We start from the raw sequence: 15612 nt of genomic DNA, 5'->3' as shown, positions 1-15612 counted from the left end.
TAATCAGGATATTTATCCAAGGAAACCTTCAAAAATTTAGTGAAGTAGAAAAAGGACAGGGGACTATTCTGAGACAGAAGTGATTTAATGTAGTCTAGATCAAATCAGGTAGTACCAATTAGATCAGAATGTACCCAAAATCCCTTTTGCCTGCATGGAGAGAAAATAATATAAAACGCATCCCACTTGGGAAAGTAATAGTGAGTATATTTATTCTCTTCTGCAAGTAGCAATGAATTCTAGCAAAGCCTGTTCTGTGCAGTTAATTGGACCATACCTGAGACATCTGATCTACTGGGAAGGGTAATACATCTGCCAGTAATAATGATTTAAAAGCTTTTAAAACAGGGACTCTGCCACAGAAAACCAGCCAAATCTCCACTCAGATTTCCCAAAACAATTTTAGTGAAAGCTATTCCAATGACCACCTCAATAAGCAAGTACTGAAGTAGCAGCACGAGACTGTTCGACCTTTTAAGGAAGGCTCCTGTTAGAAAACGTTTCTTTTTCTGGTTCTTTTTTTGCTGTTAACAAGACTAAAGGAATCCTACATTTTTTCTGAGATTCCTTTCTCCAGATTTCTTTATTTCCCTGTGGAAAATTCCCATGTGTATTTCCAGCACACATTTCTTACCGCCAGTAAAGATCAGCATGGAAAAAAAAAAAAAAAAAAAAAAACCAACAACCACCAGAGGATCACACAATTCTTGTCACATTCTTTCTACTGAATTCCTTATAGTCAAACTAAAAACAAAAACCTTAACTCTGGCCTCACCTAGATAAATGTATTCCCCATATAAAACGTGTTGTGTAGCGAAAGTGTTATTTGAAGAAGAGGAAGTCCAAGGTAAGAGTTAAGGTTTCTTGGATGTGTGTGTTGTGCGTGCTTGTTTGTAAGGACAAAGTGAGCTTTTTTCGTGGAGCTGCAAAAACGTTTGGGTGTTCTGTTCGATATGTTGAATCTAGTTGCTGTGGATGCTATTGCTGCCTTACCGGGTGATTTCCCTGGTTTGTATTGATTGTAGATGTGTACTTGAACTTTATCTAGCCACACAGCAACTCTTGTCCAAGCTCTCATCACCTCATGTCTGGACTCCTGCAACATCCATCTCTCTTGACTTGACACATGCAATCTTGCCCCACTGTATCTTCTGTAAAGATTATTTTCCTAGCCCATTGTTTTGACCATGTCAACCCTCTCTTTACAGATCTCCACTGGGTGCCTTTTCTTTAATGCATCAAAACATAAGCTACCTGTGTTTACTTTCAAGACAGGTCTACCACCACCTTATTTATCATTTGCTATCAAGCTTTTGATGCTCACCACCTATCGGCCCATGATGCCAGTGTCCCATGCAGCCCCTCACACAAGGGAGGCGCTCCCCATAACCATCTGCAAAGCTACCTCCATATCCACCTTCAAATTCGTCACAACTTTTCTTTGTCACGATGCCTACAAAAACTTAACAGTTAGGTACTGTGTGCAGAGACCACAGACTATCATGATGATGTATCATCTCACTATTTCCTTGTACTCCATCTGTCTGTATCTACCAATTGTCTCCTGTCTTATATTTAGATTATAAATTCTTGGGGCAGGGACCATCTTTTTGTTCTATTTGTACAGCACCTGGAACAACAGAGTCCTGGTAACTGCTTCGGTGCTACAATGATACAAATAAACAACATAACAGCCATACTGGGTCAGACCCATGGTTCATCTAGGCCAGTAGCCTGTCTTCCAATAGCGGCCAGTGCCAGGTGCCCCAGAGGGAATGAACAGAACAGGTAATCATCAAGTGATCCATCCCGTCGCCCATTCCCAGCTTCCGCCAAACAGAGGCTAGGGACATCATCCCTGCCAATAGCCACTGATGGACCTATCCTCCATGAATTTATCTAGTTCTTTTTTTAACCCTGTTATATTCTTGGCTTTCATAACATCCTCTGGCAAACAGTTTCACAGATTGACTGTGCGTTGTATGAAAAAATACTTCCTTTTGTTTGTTTTAAACCTGCTGCCTATTAATTTTATGTGGTTAACCCTATTTCTTGTGTTATGAGGAGTAAACACTTCCTTATTTACTTTCTCCACATCAGTCATTTTATAGACCTCTATCATATCCCCCCTTAGTCATCTCTTTTCCAAGCTAAAAAGTCCCAGTCTTATTAATCTCTCCTCATATAGAAACTGTTCCATACCTCTAATAATTTTTGTTGCCCTTTTCTGAAGCTTTTGCAATTCCAATATAATAATAAAATGGGCAACCTTAACTCTTACACAACTATCTGCCAGGGGGAGAAGGGAGGCAGTTTCCCAAGTTTGGTTTTCCTCACCCTCTTAACGGGAAGGGGTGAAGTAGTGTTGGCAAGAGGTGTATCAGTCTACTGGGGCAAGGAGGAATATCAGTCAGCATAGACATAGAGGAGACAGGGAAAGTAGCAGAGCAGCATGGAGGCTGCTGGGAACCAAGGCAGCACAGTAATGCAAAGTCGTGGATGTGGCAGCAACGTGGGAGGATGATACAGGGACAGACATGTCTGCATAGATGTGAGGGAATGGGTCTGAGGGGTTTTTTTGTTGTTGGTTTTTTTCATAGAGGAGAGTAATGCCAGGGAGGAGCTTCACACAAAGAAAGCATAGGAAATTATCTGGAGCTGGTCCTCCCCAACCACACTTTGTCCCTTCTCAGATTCTCTCCTGAAACACTTATTAGCAATTCATAATTAAATTTCCCACGCTACTATATTAGCATGGTTGTATTCTGTGTGTAGTTCTTTAGTTGCTACATCTGATGAGACAAGTATAGAAAGATATGTCATCCAAAAATCAATAGGCGTTACTGGGTGTTCAACAACTTTGAAACTCAGTCTTAGGTGCCTACAGAGGGCCATAGGAGCCTAACTTTACCCACCATTTTAAAAAAAATCTTTTACCTGCTTAGCTTGGTTATGCCTTTCTCCATAAATTTAGGTTGGATTGTCAAAACTGCCTAACAGGTTTAGCCACACAACTCCCATTAATTTCAATGGGAACTGTATGGCTAAATACACTTAAATAGCTTTGAAATTATCAACCTTAGTTCCTATCCTGGTTATATGAAAAATATTTTCTAAGATTTATGATTATGAGTAAACTAGTGTTATTGTGGTTTGTTCTTCCTTGTTCGCAATAAAGTTTATTAATACTCAGCAGTTTCTTCTTTCATTCCTCCATCTTTCTTTTTTAGGTACCTATTTTATCCATTCATGAAGACTAAGACCTGACTTGAAGATTCTCAGGCCAAGAACTGGATCACAAAGAAGAAAAAAAAGTGCTTTTATGCCCCTCGTAATTTTAACTCCACTAAACATCATCTTCTAGTCCTGCAAAGATTTACATACATGTCTAACTTTAAAAACACAAATAGCCCCATTAAGCTCAATGGATTCAAGTGTCTAAGTAGTCACAGGATCAGGGCCCCAGGCACCAATCCTGCAATGAGCTTTGTTATTCCAGTTCACAGAAGTCACTGCAGAATCAGGGATCTCCACAATGAGTGGATGAGAACACTGAGCTCTTCTTATGCTAATTTACTGGCACATTCTTTACTGGAAGAAAAGGAGTACTTGTGGCACCTTAGAGACTAACCAATTTATTTGAGCATGAGCTTTCGTGAGCTACAGCTCACTTCATCAGATGTTTACCGTGGAAACTGCAGCAGACTTTATATACACACAGAAATCATGAAACAATACCTCCTCCCACCCCACTGTCCTGCTGGTAATAGCTTATCTAAAGTGATCAACAGGTGGGCCATTTCCAGCACAAATCCAGGTTTTCTCACCCTCCACCCCCCCACACAAATTCACTCTCCTGCTGGTGCTAGCCCATCCAAAGTGACAACTCTTTACATAATCAAGTCGGGCTATTTCCTGCATAGATCAAGGTTTTCTCACATCCCCCCCACCCCCATACACACACAAACTCACTCTCCTGCTGGTAATAGCTCATCTAAACTGACCATTCTCCAGGTTTAAATCCAAGTTAAACCAGAACATCTGGGGGGGGGGGGGGGTAGGAAAAAACAAGAGGAAACAGGCTACCTTGCATAATGACTTAGCCACTCCCAGTCTCTATTTAAGCCTAAATTAATAGTATCCAATTTGCAAATGAATTCCAATTCAGCAGTTTCTCGCTGGAGTCTGGATTTGAAGTTTTTTTGTTTTAAGATAGCGACCTTCATGTCTGTGATTGCGTGACCAGAGAGATTGAAGTGTTCTCCGACTGGTTTATGAATGTTATAATTCTTGACATCTGATTTGTGTCCATTTATTCTTTTACGTAGAGACTGTCCAGTTTGACCAATGTACATGGCAGAGGGGCATTGCTGGCACATGATGGCATAGATCACATTGGTGGATGTGCAGGTGAACGAGCCTCTGATAGTGTGGCTGATGTTATTAGGCCCTGTGATGGTGTCCCCTGAATAGATATGTGGGCACAATTGGCAACGGGCTTTGTTGCAAGGATAAGTTCCTGGGTTAGTGGTTCTGTTGTGTGGTATGTGGTTGTTGGTGAGTATTTGCTTCAGGTTGCGGGGCTGTCTGTAGGCAAGGACTGGCCTGTCTCCCAAGACTTGTGAGAGTGTTGGGTCATCCTTTAGGATAGGTTGTAGATCCTTAATAATGCGTTGGAGGGGTTTTAGTTGGGGGCTGAAGGTGACGGCTAGTGGCGTTCTGTTATTTTCTTTGTTAGGCCTGTCCTGTAGCAGGTAACTTCTGGGAACTCTTCTGGAATTCATTTGCAAATTGGATACTATTAATTTAGGCTTAAATAGAGACTGGGAGTGGCTAAGTCATTATGCAAGGTAGCCTGTTTCCTCTTGTTTTTTCCTACCCCCCCCCCCCCAGATGTTCTGGTTTAACTTGGATTTAAACCTGGAGAATGGTCAGTTTAGATGAGCTATTACCAGCAGGAGAGTGAGTTTGTGTGTGTATGGGGGTGGGGGGGATGTGAGAAAACCTTGATCTATGCAGGAAATAGCCCGACTTGATTATGTAAAGAGTTGTCACTTTGGATGGGCTAGCACCAGCAGGAGAGTGAATTTGTGTGGGGGGGTGGAGGGTGAGAAAACCTGGATTTGTGCTGGAAATGGCCCACCTGTTGATCACTTTAGATAAGCTATTACCAGCAGGACAGTGGGGTGGGAGGAGGTATTGTTTCATGATTTCTGTGTGTATATAAAGTCTGCTGCAGTTTCCACGGTAAACATCTGATGAAGTGAGCTGTAGCTCACGAAAGCTCATGCTCAAATAAATTGGTTAGTCTCTAAGGTGCCACAAGTACTCCTTTTCTTTTTGCGAATACAGACTAACACGGCTGTTCCTCTGAAACCATTCTTTACTGGAGCATCTAAGAGAAACTAATTTTGTACTGTGTTGCATGCAATCTTAAGTTTTCACCAAGGCCAAATAAAAATGCGGAAGGAACATTCAAAAGGTTATACAAATACCATTTTTGTAGGCATGCCCTAAAGCACTCCTGTAAAATTAGCATTCCCAGATATAATACTTAATCATTTCTGGAAACCATCTGAGAATCCAGTAACAAACTGACTTAGTTTAAAACCAGAAACCTACATCTTAATATAATGAGATTCCTCGGGGAGGGAAAACTGATCTAACGAGTTAAACTTTCATGAAGCATGATTTGAGATTCAGGAAAGAACTACACTAGAAGTCTTGTTTTATCCAAAGTAAAGGTTCAAAAATGTTTTAAGAATTTGCAAAAAAAACCAAAACCTCTGAGATTAACTGTAAAATGGTTTAAATCTCTAATCCATTCAAGTTTATTTCATTGCAGTACGTGTAATAAAATCAAATGCATACAAATACTTTTGATCTTTATGCACTAAGTCATGTACAGAACAGATAATTATAGGTTTGCTCTGTTTCTTGGCTTTAGTTGTATTACATAGTTTAGCCAAAGCAAAATTGCTGAGACATGAGAAACATATATACACTTCTTTTAATAAACCAAAACATTAACACATTTTATAGAATCTCTACTCAAACACTCTTGGATTGTGAATTCATTCCATGAAGAAATTGGGAATGAAAAAGGACGTTCTTAATTAAACAGGATATTACAATGCCAAATGTAGAACTCTGAATTTCATCTTTTAAAGTAACTTTAATCTGTCTATTTTACTACTTGCTCTTCACACACAAACATCTACATCTATATAGCTTTCTGCTGACAGCCATGCTTCTAAGAAGTCTGGAAGACAAATCTTTGAACTACCATATGGCATGGGACACGGAAAAAGCACTGGCTGTCAAACTCCATCCACCACATGCCAGTTTAAAGAACACGTGGGCAATATTAAGACTGAAGAAAAAACATGTTATAGCTACCAAATGTTTGTAACTAAGTTCACAATCTAATTCAGAACACTGAAGCACTCCCTGGCAGCACATGCCAGAAAAAAAAAATGAAAATTTCAGTTACGCATTTAAAGCTTTACCAGTTGCTTAATTAGCTTTTTGATCATCTGAAAAAAGTTACATAAATTATATAAAAATATTTACACACTTAATTTGAAAACATCTAATTTTTCTTAAAATTTATTTTCATCCACTACTAGATACAGTCTATTTACAGTGCATTTCTTTCTGCTACAAGGACATTCTGACTAGTCACAGTACTGTTGCCTGGATACTCAAGATTTCTTTGATGTATCCGCTGATCCAAGTGCAACTGCAATGTAATTCCAATTTACTGGTCACATATGCAGAAGATTAAATTCCCCTCTAACAAAATTAGTAAATACAACCCCTTAACACAGATTGTGAGACTACAGTAAACAACATCAGAGTGAGCCTATATTAAACATAGCTATTATAGGGAAAATGCTAAATTATTCTAGTCAGTCAGAAAGTGTACTGCTACTGCTCATGACAATTGTAAAAAACTAAGGAATAAATTTTGCCATCAGGCACACATACTGATCTCCCACTAAGTAAATGTGAATTACATATGCACACCTGATGACAGAATTAGGCCATAATAGAAGATAACAGCTCTCTCACATAGAGTCTGTGTGCTGAAAAAAGTTTAAGGATTTACTTCCTAACTGGTGGGTGGAGAAAACAGTGTTTGCCATATCCCTGCAGTCCAGCACCACACTTTTGGCAGTGACCATTAGCTAATGCTTCAAAGACATCACCCTGCACCCCCTTCACAATCCCATGCACCTATCAAGTTGTGAATATTTGAGATTGAGAAGTTAAAAGGAAAAATCCGTTCAACTTCTTCCAAAATTCATGTACAGTACCTATTATTTTACACTGAGTTCTAGTGAGAGAACCTGGATTTGTGCAGGAAATGGCCCACCTTGACTATCGTACACATTGTGAAGAGAGTGGTCACTTTGGATGGGCTATTACCAGCAGGAGAGTGAGTTTGTGTGTGAGGGGGCGGAGGGTGAGAAAACCTGGATTTGTGCTGGAAATGGCCCTACTTGATGATCACTTTAGATAAGCTATTACCAGCAGGACAGTGGGGTGGGAGGAGGTATTGTTTCATGGTCTCTGTGTGTATATAATGTCTGCTGCAGTTTCCACGGTATGCATCCGATGAAGTGAGCTGTAGCTCACGAAAGCTCATGCTCAAATAAATTGGTTAGTCTCTAAGGTGCCACAAGTACTCCTTTTCTTTTTGCGAAGACAGACTAACACGGCTGTTACTCTGAAACCTGTAACAGTATTTAGAGTAATCCAAATGTTTTTGTTTCATTGTGAGACTATTTCTCACTGATTTACCACCTGAGATAATTGCAACCACTTGTTCCAAAATTGCTTCCTGTGAAGGTGACCTATAAAAGGAAAAAAAAATTGGTTTGGTCTTTTCCTTCTTTATATTGAAGATGTATTACATGAGCACCTGGAGGCTCTAACCAGAATCAAGTCCCTACAGTGCCAAGCACAGTACAAATATGTAGCAAGGAACAGTCACTGTCCTTAAGCGTTTATAGTTCATACGTTCTAAGGGAGCACTGATCATCTAGATTGATTTTCTACATAATACAGGCCACAGAACTTCCACAAAATAATTCCTGTTTGAACTTGAGCATCTCTTTTAGAAAAGCATACAATTTTTATTTAGAAATTGCCAGTGAAAGAGAATTCTCCACAACTTTTAATAACTTGTTCTAATAGATACTTACCCTCATTGTTAAAAATATACACTTTATTTCCAGTCTGAATTTAACTAGCTTCAACTTCCAACCTTTGGATCTTTTTATATCGTTGTCTGCCAGACTGAAGAGCCTATTATCTAATTTGTTCTCCATTTAGGTATTTACAGATTGATCAAGTCACTCTAACCAGACAATACAGGGAAAGGGTTGAGGAAAGAGAAATAAAATCTCAGAAATGTAGGGCTGGAAAGGTTGTTAAAAGGTCATCTCATCCACCACCTTCATAACTAGACTATCGCGGACAAGACGTTATCTAACCTTTTCTTAAAAATCTCCAGTGATGGGGATTCCACAAATGTAACTTCCTAGTACACCTATCTCTTGCTTCTGTTATATTGCTATATTCCGTGCCATTTTCTTTCTTTTTTTTTTTGGGGGGTGGGGGGGGGGACCGACCTCTGGACATTCTCTCCTCATGCGGATTGCTTGTTTGCTGCAACCCCCTCCCAAACACTACTTCAGTGTGTCTTTATCTTAGCCTCATTCCACCTCTCCTCCATGCTCCAGCCTCCCTCTTTTCCATATCCTATCTTCCCTCTCCCTTCAGCCTTCTGAGTGTTTTGCTAATCCCTTCCAAAAAAAAAAACCAAACCAAAAATGTATTTTTTTAAATCCCAAACATTAAGAGAGCATAGACCTGATCAGTTGCTTTAACTCACCAAACCATATTCCAATTGTTTAATGTTTAAGAGACCAATGCATACCAGCTAAACTTTACTAGTGATATTTAAAATGACAAGAGTATGGGTCATTTCTGAAGGTGAGGAATTAAGAGGAAAAGGGTTCTACCGTGTGTGCATGTGCACTTTCACACACTTGTCTATTAAGACTTCTCTAAAAACTATTAAAGGCTAATCAAGCTAAGAATATAAGATTTATTCTCATCTAAGTATTTTTCCACAGGGATTAAAAACACCACAGAAGAGCTACATGAAGGAAGCCAAGTATGTAGAGTAAAATGTTAAAAAAAAAAAATCAAGATTTAGTCTGTTAAAGCACTTCACTATTGTTAAAGAAAATTCCCTTACGCGCAAAAGATTCCTACCCAGGAGATACTGAATATTACTTCATATAAAATATGATCCTCCTTTCCCCATAATAAATTCCCACATCCCATGTACCTAAAGAAGCTGATGGACATTTTGGATCGTCAAGCTGTGCACAATTTACCAAGTTATATTATTTCTGTCTGAAATCAGTAAGAGCAGGATTAGACCTTGGCTGTCAGCAAGCATCTTGGATTTCCAAGGGAAAAGCATATTGTAAAGACGGGACAAATCACATGTCCCCAAATGTATCCTAATTAGTTCTTTGAACGTTAAATTCTCCTTATTGGATATCCAAACTTCTATGTCTAGTCTGGGAATTTTTCAGTAATTGTGAACAGGACTAAGTAAATTCATAAGACTATAATGCCAAGGAGCGTCTAGATTCCAAAACTGCTCTTTCTGTGATCAAAATTCCAACTATGCATCCAGCTCTGTTGTTATTCTTCCCCTGCCTCATCGTGATATTATAATAATGTTTTTTTTTTCTCTCTCCATGTCTTGATGCTGGACCTTTATTTAACACGCCATAAGGAAGCCAGCAAACATAGGGATTGGCTTAATATTACAAAGAGATGGAAAAGCAGAGACATGTTTTCAACATTTCTGCTTCTCCTATCCCATCATATATACAATATAAAATGATGTTTACTGGCATGAGAAAGCATCTAGAAGGGGCTAAATGTGGTTTCTCACTTTTTTTTGTCCAAAGTGTTTGCAGTCTGGAAGTTCTATTGGATCAATCACTGCTCCTGGATTCTCAGTTGCCCATAGTGCCTCCTATGGGCTACACCTGGGTGACAGCCACTTTGTTACCTCCAAACTCGTCTACTGCAATGCATTATACTTGGGGCTACTCTTTAAGACCACACAAGACTTCAGCCATGTAAAATGCAACTGCCCAACTGCGTATTTCGATGGGGTGGGGAGGAGACAGTATGGCACTATAAATGCATACCACCTGTGCAGTGCTAGATAGTTGCTAAGTTTGCTACAGTTACTCAAGGCACTCAACTTTAAACTTTGCATGGGCTGGTACTTAGTTCTCCACAAGACTGCTTCACACTATTTCTCTCACTACAGCCGTATAGATCAGCAGGATGCTCGTGGTGCTGGCAGTATTCAACCGAACTTCTTAGCATTCAAATACATTTATATAAAAAGGTTTAGATCCCATAGTGAGATACACTAATACAGTGGTCAAACTTTAAAGGTGCCTCAGTTTTGAAAGATTCTACCAGTTAAAGAGACAATACTCCCTATACTTAAATTAGGAAATGCCAACAGAACCAATAATATCTCAAAGCAATAGAAACAAAGTGTGCCCACTCGATATATCATTTTTAGCATAATGAAGTCTTTAAATGAAAGACACTTGTGTAAGTGTCTGTCAGTTACTGTGGAAATAGATGCAGAATATGTTTCTTTAGCACTAAAGTACCATAGTCATCTTTAAATCTGGCATTACACAATAAAATAGAAAAATTCTAATTTAAAACTACTGTAAAAAACATAACTGATGTTAAGGTAAAACTCAGTCTCTGCTCCTTATAAATACATTAAGCTCATCTTTATAACCAAAACATCTCAAAAGAGGCTTACTTTATCTGTATTTTATTTGCTATTAAGAACTGAGTAGTTTAATTCTGACAGTGAGAAGTTTAGATTTTATAAATGAATTATTGTAAGAATGACGTTTAAAAAGGAGAGAACAAATGTTAAAATTAACAGGTTACAAGACTGAAAAACTACTTAGCAAAATTAGTATGTGTTCATATAAAATACAAGTACAAACTGAGCACTCTAGCTCTTATTTGCCTTTTCCAATAATATGCATACCTGACACTCAACACTGAATGGAAACCAGGTTAAAACAAGGATAAGAGAATATTTTAATACTATGTATAATTGTGACACTAACATAATCAGGCAAGTTTCAGAGTAACAGCCGTGTTAGTCTGTATTCGCAAAAAGAAAAGGAGGACTTAAATTGGTTAGTCTCTAAGGTGCCACAAGTCCTCCTTTTCTTTTTGATAATCAGGCAAGTACATTACCCATGTCCAACCATTTTCTCAAATATCTCACTGAAGAGGGTCATGGTGGCCTCTTTCAAAAGCTAAGAACTAGCTGATTGTCATGGTTATGAAAGATGATTGTGCAGAAAATAGTTTAAGAAATATGTAAAATGCTATTAGATTGCAAAACTGTTAAAAAGTAAGGCCTGTCACCTGAGGTGAGGCAGGGTCTCAGGGCAAATTCAACTGAAGTTGAGAACAAAGGATATCTGTGGAGACAAGCACTGTCTGGACCAGGTGGAAACTTACAAAGACAAACAAACCCCTGGAGAGCTCTCTGAAGAGGGGGCCCCTTGAGCTAAAAGACAGTAGAGTGTAACTGTTTAAGGGCCAAAGAAATGAGCCAGGCGGTTTTTATCCATTACAGAGGAGAAACTGCAGCAGGGGCGTCTCATGAAAGGTGGATCCCCAGCTTTCTACATTGGACAAGGGCTGCAAGGACTCACCACTGTGTGGGAAATACCTTACTAGTCAGGAAAATAACTTACCCTTATATTTGCTTTTATTTGAATCTCTATCTCAAACTCTGTTAAATAAACTTCAGTTTGGTTTTACTATAGCACAAGGGACTTAGATGTGTCTACGAAGAGCACTGAAGGGATGTGAAACCAGTAAACTAGGGTGCACTGTTTGCCTGAGGCAATGGATCAGTGTACACTGCAGGTGCTCAGAAGATAAGGGACTGGGCACTCAAGGGTAACAAAGTGGGGTATGTAAATGGCTAGCCTACAATGGGAAAGAGTGAGGCTTGTGAAGCTCAGAGCAGGGCGCCTATGTTGTCAGCAGTCAGTAGCTGGGGACAAAGAGTTTCTCCTGGTGTGCAGATAGCTCCCTTCCGCTGTAAGCGGGGAGCAGTGATTCATTCTGGATACACTGGGTAACCCCCAAAAGTGTGTCTATGATTAGTTTATGAATTCCACTGCTGCAGGATATTCCTGAGAAAAATAACAAAAGGATACAAGAAGACTACACATTTCAGAAAGCAAAAACATCTGCATTTATACAAAGAAAAAATTTACAAACCTATCCATTTTCATCAGTCTAACCAAATTGATCAAACTGAGGTCAGAAGCTTCTCTTCCATGGAATAGTATAAAAAAGATGATAGTGCAGGTACGCCTTTCCTTGAAGTACTCTGGTATTTTAAGTGAGGTACAATACTGGATTAGATGGGGAAGGAATTTTCTTCCCAGGTCAAATTGGCAGAGACCCTGGGGTTTTATTTTGCCCCCTCTGGGTCACTTGCTGGCTTCAGCTAGAGTAAATGGTGGATTCTCTGTAACATGAACTCTTTAAATCAAGTTTAGAGAACTTCAGTAACTCAATCAGCAGTTATGGCCTATTACAGGAGTGGATGGGTGAGGTTCTGTGGCCTGATAGGTACACGTGGTCAGACTAGATGATCGGGATGGTCCCTTCTGGACAGAAACTCTAGGTCTATAACGCAATTAAACATAGGGTGACCATACGTCACGTTTTGGCCAGGACAGTCTCTTTTTTAAGCCCTGTCCGGGCTGTCCTGACTTTTTGGGGGGCAAAACTTGGCATTTGTCCCATTTGCTCTTGCCAACTACTCATCTTGCCAAATGTTTAGGGAGGGTGGGCTCAGGCTGGCCCCGTGTGGGCGGGCCCTGCTTAGGCCTGGGGGGTGAGAGGCTTGGGCTGGGCCCACTCAGGCCCCGGTGGCTTAGGTCGTGCAGGTGTGGGGGGAGCGGCTTGGGCCAGCCCCACATGGGCCCCGCGAGGCCATAAGCTAACCCCAGCCCCGCACGGGGAGGAAGGGGGGCATGGAGCCTCAGGCTAGCCCCAGGCAGCATCCCCTAGTTAAACATCCATGGCTGGCCCATGTCAGCTAACAGCAGCAGAGACATCTGGGCTTGGGCTGAGACCCCACAAGGGGGGGCTGCTTCACCACAAGCTTTGATGTGCATATGCCATTCTATAGCCCACCAATCTGAATCCCCACTAGCTAGGCTGGTGTTTAATTGCAGTATAAAGACCCTATGAGTCCATAAGATGAACCATCAATATGTTCAAGTATAGACAGCCCCATTGACCACAGTCTCAGTGAGAGATTATGAATCACATAGAACTTATACATTATCAGTTTGTTGTCGGTCTAAAATACTGATCGGACAGCGTTTGAATTAACAAAATTGCTCTGTGTCTTGGTTCTCTCATTCAAAACAATACCAGCACCGTAAGTAAAACGGATAGTCATCTAAAGCAGCGCTACTCAAAGTGGTGTGGTCCGCGGACTGGTGCCGGCCCACGAGCCGTCGGCTGCTGGTCTGCGCGCACATAGGGGGAAAAAAAATTGCCAGTCCCGCACATCAGACAGCTTGAGAAGCACTGGTCTAAAGGCTCCTTAAATACACTGATGATCTGTGCCCCTACTTAAAACTGGCTTCTCTTTCCACTTCAGTCTTAATAGTACACCACATTATACAAAGCTCCTCAAGTCCTTTTCCGGTCAAAAGGTCCTCCCCATGCACAACCTTTCAAAAAGTAGTTGGAGGGGAGCGGAGGTTTGCCCCACACCAACTCACTCGCAGCGACACCCGTGGGACTCGCTCTGCGTGCCGCCGGGTGAGGCAGGCTTGGAGAAGAAAGAGCCCGGAGCGGGGGGAACCCGGCAAAAGCCACTTCGCCCCCTGCCGTTTTCAAAGGGCAAAGGAGCAGGCGCAGCACGGCGCGGCCAGCCCCACGTCCCCCGGGGAGGCTGCAATCACCGCCCCGACCCTCGCGTTGGGGGGGGGGGGCGGCGACACCCGCTTGAGGGAGCGGGTCGTCCCCCCACCCCGCCGCCGCCGACCAGCCGCCGCAACCCGACCCGCGGCGCTTCCCCTCTCTCCGGGGGCAGCGCGGCGCGGTGCTGCCCCCTCCCGCCCGCGCGGAGCCCTGCCCCGGCCAGCGGGCGGCTTACGAAACCGGCTCCCTCGGGCAGCCCGGCCGGCCTCCGAGTCCCGCCGGGGCCCGCCGCTGCCGCCGCCCTGGGCCCGGCTCGCTCCGACCGCCGGCTCCCGGGCCGCGCAGCGTGAGCCGCGAAAGGGCGGGGGGGGGGACACACCGGGCCCGCCCCCCCCCGGCATGGGTCGGTTGAGTTCCCCCCCCCCGACACCTGCCAGCCGAGCCCCCCGCCCCCGTACCTCGGACACCTCCTCCTCCTCCTCTTCCTCCTCCTCCTCCTCCTCCTCGCTGCCGCCGTCGCTGCTCTCGCTGCCCCCGCTGTCGCTGCTGCTGGCCGGGCGGCAGGTCCGGCTGCGCTTGGGCTTCTGCGGCTTCTTGGGCAGCAGCAGGTCGCAGACCCGCACCAGCCCCCGCGCCGCCGCCGCCGCCGCCGCCGGCGAGGACTTGCCGCCGCTCAGCCCCGCGGGGGGACCCGGCCCGGCCGCGGGGCTCCCGGCATCGCCGCCGCCTCCTTCCGCCTTGTCCATGGCTGGGGGCCGCGCTCGGGAGGCGCCCGGGGCTGCTGTCGCCGCTGCCTCGGTCACCTCTAGCGCCGGCGCCGCGCCACTTCTCGCGATACTTGGCGCCGCCGTCACTCGGGCCGGGTGCCGCCGCCGTTGCCTCTCGCTTCCTCGCTCCCTGCCGGGCCCTTCCGCCCGGCTCCTTCTGCGCACGCGCCGCCCGCCGGAAACGCTGCTCCACGTCATGAGGCTCGGCGCCCGCCGCCGCCTAACCTCGGGCGCCTGCTCTCCGGCTCGCGCCGGCCGCTCGCTCTGGACTCGGGGCGGCGCCGTCTCGCGCGTCTCCCCCTCTCCCGCGTAGCCCGGCCGGCGCGAGCCCTTGTCCGTCCTCGGCTCCCGCCTTTTGTGAGGCGGGGCGATTCCTCCCCGGACTCCTGGGTCCCTTGTCCCTCGGCGGGGCGGTCCCAGCGCAAGGCCCCGGCCGTCCCGCAACCCCTACTCCCCCCGCTGAAAGCAGTGCCCGGGGGGGACGTGGAATAAACCCTCCACCGGCTTCCCTTTCTCCTCGTTCGTGGGGCTAAGCACGGCAAGCGAGCTGTGCTCCTGCCCCACGATCCCGCCCTCTGCCCCCATAGTAGCAGGTAGAAGAGGGCTCGGTGCTGTGGTCGCGGCACATGCAGAACCCACAGCACTTCGCTCTGACCCGGCACTTTTCATCTGTAGCTCTCAAAGCGCTTTGCAAAGCTGTATCCCCATTTGACAGGGAAACCGAGGCACAGAGGTGCTGTGACTTGCCCAGGATCACCCACCAGGCCAGGGCCTGTGCTAGGAATAGAAC

At 44.1% G+C, this 15612-nt stretch overlaps 1 protein-coding gene across 5 annotated transcripts in view; it reads right to left on the bottom strand.

Annotated features, from left to right (window-relative positions):
• ANKRD17 (ankyrin repeat domain 17) overlaps window positions 1–15035 on the bottom strand; it is a 132988-nt gene extending 117953 nt beyond the window's left edge. For all 5 annotated transcript variants that reach the window (XM_073340370.2, XM_073340374.2, XM_073340378.2 and 2 more), the window contains exon 1: window positions 14514–15035. In XM_073340370.2, coding sequence (XP_073196471.2) covers window positions 14514–15020 — 507 coding nt within the window. In that variant the 5' untranslated portion in view covers window positions 15021–15035. The remainder of the gene's footprint in view (window positions 1–14513) is intronic.
• Between the last annotated feature and the right edge of the window lie 577 nt (window positions 15036–15612).

Source organism: Lepidochelys kempii, chromosome 4, assembly GCF_965140285.1.
Source record: "Lepidochelys kempii isolate rLepKem1 chromosome 4, rLepKem1.hap1, whole genome shotgun sequence".
Lineage (NCBI taxonomy): Eukaryota > Metazoa > Chordata > Testudines > Cheloniidae > Lepidochelys > Lepidochelys kempii.
This window is presented reverse-complemented; position numbering and strand designations above follow the sequence as displayed.